The 9,598-nt window shown below is 42.3% G+C and overlaps 1 protein-coding gene across 1 annotated transcript in view; it reads left to right on the top strand.

Moving 5' to 3' along the window:
- Nucleotides 1-9,598, top strand: part of LOC127004603 (uncharacterized) — a 39,441-nt gene that overhangs the window by 24,785 nt on the left and 5,058 nt on the right. The window contains exon 3 of the mRNA XM_050872595.1: nt 6,842-7,018. Coding sequence (XP_050728552.1) covers nt 6,842-7,018 — 177 coding nt within the window. The remainder of the gene's footprint in view (nt 1-6,841; nt 7,019-9,598) is intronic.

The following is a 9,598-nucleotide window of genomic DNA, read 5'->3' as shown; positions in this document are numbered from 1 at the left end:
AAAGGGCAGAGAAGAACAGATAAATGAGAAGAGAAAGAGGAGGGAGTGTTTAAAAAAGTAGAACGCCATAAAGGAGAAAAAAACGTGAAATAAAAGAGATAGTAAGAAAAAAATATTGTAAAAATAAACAAATAAAAACATAGATAAAACACACAACAACAAAAGATTCTGTAAATAACACTAAAAAAGACAATAACAATAATAATAAACAACGTGAACAACAGAAAAAAATGCAGGATAAAAAACATGACGCAAAACTAAAATAAATACATAAATAAAAATAAAATAAAATAAACGTAGACTCACCATAAATAAATTCGGCACACGAGTGAGAAAAATGTAAAAAAAGAAAAGAAAAAGAGAAAAATGCAAGAGCGAAAGAAAAGACAGAATAAAAATGAGGTCAAGGCACTCTAGGAGGAAGGAAGGAAGGAAGGAAGTGGAGAAAAGAAAAGAAAAGAAAATAACACGAAAATTGCAACTCTTAGGAAAAAATAATTGAAGAGTTGCGGGAGGAAGGAAAGGAAATCTGAAGTGAAAGAGGAAAAAAAAGAAAAAAAAGGAAAAGGAAAAAGCAATGATTAAGTTTAGTGGAAACGCATAAAAGAACCTCTCATCAGGAATGTCCCACACGCCTGAATAATGAAAGGAGGAGGAGGAGGAGGAGGAGGAGGAGGCGGGAAAGAATGAGGAAAGGACGACGAGGAGGAGGAGGACGAGAACAAAGACGAGGACGAAGAATAGGAGAGGAGGAGGAGAGAGGAGGAGGAGGAGGAGGAGGATGAGGAGAGAGGAGGAGGAGGAGAGAGGAGGAGGAGGAGGAGGAGGAGGAGGAGGAGGAGGAGGAGGAGGAGGCGGGAAAGAATGAGGAAAGGACGACGAGGAGGAAGAGGACGAGAACAAAGACGAGGACGAAGAATAGGAGAGGAAGAAGAGGAGAAGGAGGAGAGAGGAAGAGGAGGAGGAGGAGGGAAAGAACGAGGAAAGTACGAAGAGGAGGAAGAGGACGAGAACCAGGACGAGGACGAAGAAAAGGAGGAAAAGGAGAAAGAGGAGAGAGGAGGAGGAGGAAGAGCAAGAATAATAATAAGGAATAAGGCAAAAGTATCGTGATGTGAAAGACCAGAGGAAGGAAACAATTCGAGGAGATGATGGTGGGGAAAGAGGATAGGAGGAGGAGGAGGAGGGACGAGCAAGATAATACGATGGAGGAGAAAGGAAGGAAGGAAACAGGGAGATGGAGGAAAGGAGAGAAGACAGGAGGAACTCGGAGGAAAACTGGTGGTGTAGTGGTGGAGACTGAAGGGGAAGAAGAAGAAGAAAAAGAAGACGAAGAAGAAGAAAAAGAAGAAGAAGAAGAAGAAGAAGAAGAAGAAGAAGAAGAAGAAGAAGATGAAGAAGAACAAGAACAAGAACAAGTACAAGAACAAGGACAAGAAGAAGTAGAACAAGAACAAGAAGAAAAAGAAGAAAAATTAAAGACGTAGCGTTGGTAAGGGACGTTCGGTGAGAATGGAAAAAAGAGGGAATAGAAGGAAGGCGAAGAAACTAAAGAAATTGTACGAAATATTCAAACAAAGACAATAAAAACGGACAGGTGAGACACGGAAGACGATGACAATGACGATGGAAAAGACGTTGGAATGCAGAGGACGAAGGAGGAGGAGGAAGAGGAGGAGGAAGACTGAGGTGATATTGCAGTATAGAGAATGTCATGGGAAAGAGATGGAGACGTATTGAGATCATGGAAAAGTGGTTGGAAAGGAAGGAACGGGAGAGGGACAGCGTGAGTGATGGGGTGGTGGAGGACGCAGGAAAGACGAAGGAAGGAGCGAAGACTGAGCAAGGGGAATGTGCGGCTTATAACAATTTTAGTGAGGGAATAAAGAGCGGCTTGGGAGAGTAAGAGGAGATGACAGGACGAGGTGGACAAGAGCGGAGTGCGATAATAAAGGATGCTGGGGGAAGATAAGCACTTGAGGAGGAGGAGGAAGAAAGGAAGAGGATGATGATGTGGCGGTGGTGGCGGTGGTGGTGATACAGAGCAAGGTTTGTGAGCCATGCAGTGTAGTGGGATGTTAAAAGAAGTTGTTGAAAGGAAGTGGATGCGGGAGGGAGTGACTATGCGTGACTTAGAGTGGCTATGACTGAAAGTTCCGGCGCACAACACTAAAATATTCCAAGAGAAGTTAATAAAGATATGAACGGGGGCGACGCAGAAGGTATACATATTAATGGGTTGTCGAGAGCTGACTTCAGGCTCGTACACTCCTTGCTTCACGATGTAGCAGTGATTTCAGACCATAAATATGCTTGTCACAACTCAGTAAAACAAAAGGTAAACAAATACTGACGAGGATAACTGAATGAACGGGGACAAAAGAGGGAATGAGTGGGTGTTCTAGCTTGCAGCCTCCCAATATACCTGTACGTTTCCTAAAGGGAGTGTTTGGGAGTGAATTGAAAGGGACAAGAAAGGGGGTATACGTGTGTGTTAACTTGCAAACTCCCTATATCGGCACGTATCCTTGAGGGAGTGGGTGGGAGTGTGATGGAGGCGATAAGACAGGGAGGGGGTGTAAGGAGGTATTAGGGATGCAAGCCAGCCGAACAGATCAAAGGGATAACCAATGTGGTGCAGAGGGGCTCGCGTTAAGGAGTGGGTGGGAGGCTTTCAGCGGGAGAGAAAGGAAAGGATGGAAATTGATGCGGGGGACGGCTTATGTAAATGGAAGCTATTGTGGAGCGAGGATCACAAATATATGTGCCAAAAAAAAGGGGATTAGAGCCGTGTAGACAAAGGCGAATTCGGGATGCAGATCAATGCGGCTACAAAGGGAGCTCCGTGTTCGTGGGTAATGGTTTTGGAATGAGATACGCGTATTTACGGCGGAAAGGGAGAAAGAAGAAAGGGCAAAATGAGAGATTGGAGAAATGGAAATCAAGCAGTTAGAGAAATTAAGTTTTTTTTCGGTGGTAGGAATAATTAGCCAAATCTGTTTCGCATACGTTTAATTATTTTTTGGAATGAGATACGCGAGTGTGGGTGTGTTTATGGCGGAAAGGGAAGAAGAAAGGGCAAAATGAGAGGTGAAATAAATACAAATAAAGCCGTTAGAGAAATAAAATTTGTTTCGTAGGGGGGGAATGAGTTTAATCTGTTTATGTACCTTTTTGCCACTTTTTGGAGTGAGATAAGGGAATGTGAATGAAAACAACAATAAAATGAGAGATTAGAGAAATTAAAATGGAGATGTTAAGAGAAATTTAAGGTTGTTTTGGTGGTGTAAAAAATTAGTCAAATCTGTTTATGTATCTTTTGGACACTTTTTGTAATGGGATAAGGAAATATAAATGAAAACAACAATGAAAATGAGAGAAATGAAAATCTAGCAGTTTGAGAAATAAAGTTTGTTTTGGTGATGGGAAAAAGGAGTCAAATCTGTTTAATGCAGTTTAGGCCACTTTTTGTAATGGGATAAGGAAATGTGAATGAAAACAACAATGAAAATGAGAGAAATGAAAATCAAGCAGTTAGAGAAATAAAGGTCGTTTCGGTGGTGGAGGAAATTAGTCAAATCGTTTGTGTACCTTTTGACCACTTTTTGGAATGGGATAAGGAAATGTGAATGAAAAACAACAATGAAAAAGAGAAATTGGAAAAATGAAAATCGAAAAGTTAGAAAAATAGAGATTGTGTTGGTGGCGGAGGAAATTAGTACCACTGTTTCATGTACGTGTAGGTTACTTTTCGGAATGAGACACGAAAATATGAATGAAAACAAGAATGAAAATATGAATGAAAACAAGAATGAAAATATGAATGAAAACAAGAATGAAAATATGAATGTAAACAAGAATGAAAATATGAATGAAAACAACAATGAAAATATGAATGAAAACAAGAATGAAAATATGAATGAAAACAAGAATGAAAATATGAATGAAAACAAGAATGAAAATATGAATGAATACAAGAATGAAAATATGAATGAAAACAAGAATGAAAATATGAATGAAAACAAGAATGAAAATATGAATGAAAACAACAATGAAAATATGAATGAAAACAAGAATGAAAATATGAATGAAAACAAGAATGAAAATACGAATGAAAACAAGAATGAAAATACGAATGAAAACAACAATGAAAAAAGGAGATCAGAGAAATGCAAATCAAGGAGTTAGAAAAATAATAGTTGCTTCGGTGGTGGGTGGAAAAAAATAAGTCGAAACGCTTTCATGCAAATTCGAGTCACTTTTAAAAGGAGATACGGAAATGTGAACGCGAAACAGCACAGAAAACTATTAAAAAGTGATCATTTGAGAACAGGTGCGAGAGAACAAGAACCAATTTTGCGCTGATCTTCAAATCGGTAAAAGAAAAAAAGGATAGGAGGAGGAGGAGGAGGAGGAGGAGGGGAAGAACGAGAACGACAAGGAGGAAGAGGACGAGAACAAGGACGAGGACGAAGATAAGGAGGAGGAGGAGGAGGAGGAGGAGGAGGAGGAGCAGGAAGGGAAGAACGAAAACGACGAGGAGGAAGAGGACGAGAACAAGGACGAGGACGAAGATAAGGAGAAAGAGGAGGAGGATAATGAGGAGGAGGAGGAAGGGAAGAACGAGAACGACGAGGAGGAAGAGAACGAGAACAAGGACGAGGACGAAGATAAGGAGGAGGAGGAGGAGGATAATGAGAAGGAGGAGAAAAAGAACGAGAACGACAAGGAGGAAGAGGACGAGAACAGGAACGAGGACGAAGATAAGGAGGAGGATGAGGATGATGATGATGAGGAGGAGGAAGGGAAGAACGAGAACAACAATGAGGAAGAGAACAAAAACAAAGTGAGAACGAAGAAAAGGAAGAGAGGAGAAGGAGGAGAGAGAAGGAAGAATGAAGAAAGGTAAAGAAAACATTAAAAAGAATAGATACAAAAGAACCACAGAGGCGATGATAGAGTTAATGAACGAGTAAGTAGCGCAGAAGAATGAGATAGAAACCGCAACGTAGATAAAGGAGAGAAGGGATGTGGAAAAGCAACAAAGGGAGTGATAAAATTAGTGAACGAGTATGCCGCAAAAAAAAAGAACAAGTGAGTGAGATAACTAAGTGGATGGAGAGAGGAGATGGACAAGAGCCGAAGAGGGGGATGGCAGGCGTTAATGGACTAGTCTTCAGCAACGTGACTAAAGAAGAAGGGAAGTAGTTTGTATGCAGGAGGAGAAAGGGAACGAAAACGCAGCACAAAAGAATGAGTGAGATAACGAATTGGATGGAGGAGATGGACAAGAGCCGATGAGGGGATGGTAGGAGTTAATGGACCAGTCTGCAGGAAGGTGACTAAAGAAGAGGAGGAGAAGGAGGAGGTGAACAAAAAATACAGCACAAAAGAACGAACGAGTAGGATAACTAAGTAGATGAAGAGAGGTCCTGGACAAGAGCTGAATAGAGGATGGTAGGCGTTAATGGACCAATGTACAGCAACGTAACTAAAGAAGAGGGGAAGGTTGATGGAGTAGAGGAGATAAACGCTTGGAGGTGAATGTGATGGGGACGAAGAGACGATTTTTGAAGCATTAGTGATCGGGGAAGCGTGAATGAGGGTCCTGATAGATGGATGGAAGTGAGAGGCCTGGAAGAAGTTTGTGAGATGAAAAGGAAGGCGGTCTAAAGGGGCTTCCCGTTCAATGGTTCTCACTCACTCACGTCCTGATGAAACACACGTAGAGAGGACAGGAAGAGAAGGAATGAGTAGGGAGAAGAGAACATTGATAGAGTTCGTAGTTCCCTCACATAAATATAAGAAAAATATGAAAACCAAGGTATAGGAGAAGAGAATAACAACAAAAACAATAACTAAACAAAGGTGAAAAGAAAAGGAGGAAGAAAATAAAGCCCATAATTCGACTGAGAGCGTGAGTGAGCGACACACACACACACACACACACACACACACACACACACACACACACAAGTGGCCACGCACGGAAAGGAAAAAAAATGGAAGAGGAAAAAAACGTTCACTGAAATCAAAGCGGCGTTATTTTTTTTTTTTTCGTTTTTTTTTAACTCGACGATTCATAGCTGCGCCATTAAGGAACGTGTGTGGGGGTGTGTGTGTGTGTGTGTGTGTGTGTGTGTGTGTGTGTGTGTGTGTGTGTGTGTGTGTGTGTGTGTGTGTGTGTGTGTGTGTGTGTGTGTGTGTGTGTGTGTGTGTGTGAGAGAGAGAGAGAGAGAGAGAGAGAGAGAGAGAGAGAGAGATGGGTTACAATGAGACTACTAAATTATTTACGCTCTCTCTCTCTCTCTCTCCCCCACAGACATCAATTTCCTCTTGTATGGATTTACGATAGCACTCCTCCTTTCCCTCCCTCTCCTCCACATCCTTTCCTCCCTTTACCTGCTTATCTCCTCCACACCTTCCCTACCTGGTGACTCTCCCGCAATTCTTCTCTCCCGCCCACACCTTGTCCTAACACCTGCCCGCCCGCCTAACAAGCTCTCCACGCCCTTGTTAAGCTATACATGAGACATCCCTTGTTTAATTAGTTGCTTCGTAATCTTTCAGTCTTAAAACATTATAATTATGGTTGTTATTATCATCATTATTATTATTATTATTATTATTATTATTATTATTATTATTGCTGTTTCTACTTATATTTATGGTACTGTTACTGCCATTTCTAGAGGTAGCATTGTTGATTAGGTTACTATTGCTACTATTACTACTACAACTACTACTACTACTACTACTACTACCACTACTAAAACTCCTCCTCCTCCTCCTCCTCCTACTACTACTACTACTACTACTACTACCCCGTCTGTTCCCTCAGGATGAAACCGTGTCCTCGTCGGCCTCCCCCAGCCCCCGGAGGAAGCGCCCCCCGTACAGCCACATCCTGCTGGGGGAGCGGAAGCCTTCAGCGGGGAACCTGTTGGCGGCGACCTTCGGGATAGCGGACCGGGACGCGCCCACCCAGTCCCTGCCGCTGATACACGAGAAGGAGAAGGTGTGTGTGTGTGTGTGTGTGTGTTTGGAATAGAAGGAGGAAATGTGCAGAAAGAGGAGAGCGAGGTTAAGCAGGAGGAGGAGGAGGAGGAAAAAAGAAAGTGGTAATTTTAATCTAACGTGTGTTCTCATAATTATCTTCCCTCTTCTTCCTCCTCCTCCTCCTCCTCCTCCTCCTCCTCCTCCTTCTCTTTCACTTTCCCATTTTTTCTTCTTCTCTCCTTTCCAAAATCCTCTGTTAGTCTTTCCTTTTATTTGCTTTTATTTCTTACACATCTCTCTCTCTCTCTCTCTCAGGCAAAACTAATTCAATTTACTTGTCTAGAAAGTCGTTAACTGGGTCTTACACGGGGAACATATTACTCTCTCTCTCTCTCTCTCTCTCTCGTTACCGCCTGTCAACATATAAGGAGGGGTTCGAAGGGACGCCTCCCCCTCCCCCCTTCCTTCAGCGTTGCCCTGGAAAGTTCATCCTTGCATCTTTTCCTCCTCCTCCTCCTCCTTTTTTTCCTCCCCTTCTCCTTTTCCTCTGCTCCTCCGTTTCCTCCTCTTCCTCAAACTCCTCTTCCTCGTTTTTTCTCATCCTAATACTCCTCTTAATACTTTTCTTACTCCTCGTCCTCCTCCTCCTTTTTTTTCTCGTCCCCTTCTCCTCTTCCTCTGCTCCTCCTTTTCCTCCTCTTCCTCCTTTTTCTCCTCTTTCTACTTCTCTTACTCCTCGTCCTCCTCCTTCTCCTCCTCCTCTTCCTCCTCCTCCTTACCTAATCTTTCGTCACTTTCCCTTTCTCGCTCTCCATCTTATTATTATTATTATTATTATTATTATTATTATTATTATTATTATTATTATTATTATTATTATTATGTATATGGAAGAAGGAGGGAAGGTATCTAAATCACCAAAACTTGAAATTAGGAAAAGACTGTAAATTCTGGCCAAACTCATGTCGTGGTCACCGTTCCATTTCTTTTTTTCCTTCATTTTCTTGCAATATAACTTCCTTTTTGGTCTGTTTGCTGATTTATTTTTATTTTTATCTATTTCGAACGTTCATAGATATCGTGTTTGGCTTCTTCCGCGATGTCGTTGTTGGAGAGGATTTTTTTTTTTTTTTTTTTTCAGAGATGTCTTGAAAGTTTCTTAGTGTGATACGGCTTTCGCGGCACAAGATTCACCTCACTTCCCTATCTTGACTTATTTACTTAGCTTACTGAAACTCTTATGCATCTATTTTTCCGCTGACTTAAATTATCTGTTCCCTGAAGCCGAAGTTTTCTCATATTCAGGAACTTCAATTCTTCCTTGGTTTTTGTTTATTATTATTTTTCTCTAAACGCTTCGTAAGTTTTCCTGCACTTGTCTCACTGTCTAAACTTTTCCAAACACACACACACACACACACACACACACACACAAACACACACACACACACACACACACACACACACACAGCTAAATCTCTCTTAATGATCTCATTATCTTGCCTCTGTCTCATGGCTTCATCCCTGCGTGTGTGTCTCTCTCTCTCCTTTTCCTTTTCCTTTTCCTTTTCCCTTTCTCTATCTCTATCTCTATCTCTATCTCTATGTCTGTCTATCTATCTGTCTATCTGTCTGTCTGTCTCTATCTATCTATATTGCACATGAGAAAGCGTTTGACCTCTTTTTTTAGCCTTTAGAAATAAATGATTAGAGTCGGGAGCGTTCAGGAATACCGACCCGACCCTCCCGCAACAACCCAGGGCCCGTATGCTCACTCACTTTAGACTCTCGCAACCAGAATTTCCAAAGACCACAGAAAAGGGAAGTCGAATTCTGATTAGTGTTTTCAAATTCAGGGTGTAAAAGCCCTTGTCAGACTATCACTAGGCTCATACAACTACCCATGGATATACCCACAACAACCTCGACGAAAGCCTTATCTTATGTGGGTGGGTGTGAGTCCTGAAGAAATGTTGAGTATGGGTACAGAGAAGGCTGGATTACCACCTGTGTATGTTGAGTCGGGTGCTGAGCGTCCCTCCACTAGATAGCTGATGTAACATGACTCCCCCCTTCCTCCTTCCCCCCCCCCACCCCCCCGACACAAACTCAGCAATAACCCCAAACAATCAGATACCCGCAGAAGCCTTTGAGTTGTCTCCCTGAAGCGTGTTTGGGTGTTTGTTGCGGTGAGTTTGGTTCGAAGGACAGACCACCTCATACGGACAATTTAGGTAGAAGTGGTTTGCATTGCTGGGTCGAGATCTGAGAGCCCACCTATTCCTCCTCCTCCTCCTCCTCCTCCTCTTTCATCCTCCTTCGCGTTCTCCATTCTCCTCTTTCTCCTCCTCCTCCTTCCTCTCCTTCTTCATTCCCAGATTCATACCATTCTGAACTTCCTGTAAACACTCGACAGGGAGGAGGAGAGAGAGAGAGAGAGAGAGAGAGAGAGAGAGAGAGAGAGAGAGAGAGAGAGAGAGAGAGAGAGAGAGAGAGAGAGAGAGAGAGAGAGAGATAGAGAGAGAGAGAGAGAGAGAGAGAGAGAGACAGAGAGAGAGAGAGAGAGAGAGAGAGAGAGAGAGAGAGAGAGAGAGAGAGA

The sequence above is a fragment of the Eriocheir sinensis genome, chromosome 28 (assembly GCF_024679095.1).
Source record: "Eriocheir sinensis breed Jianghai 21 chromosome 28, ASM2467909v1, whole genome shotgun sequence".
Taxonomy (NCBI): Eukaryota; Metazoa; Arthropoda; class Malacostraca; order Decapoda; family Varunidae; genus Eriocheir; species Eriocheir sinensis.
Note: the sequence above shows the minus strand (reverse complement) of the source record. Positions and strands in the feature narration are given on the sequence as shown.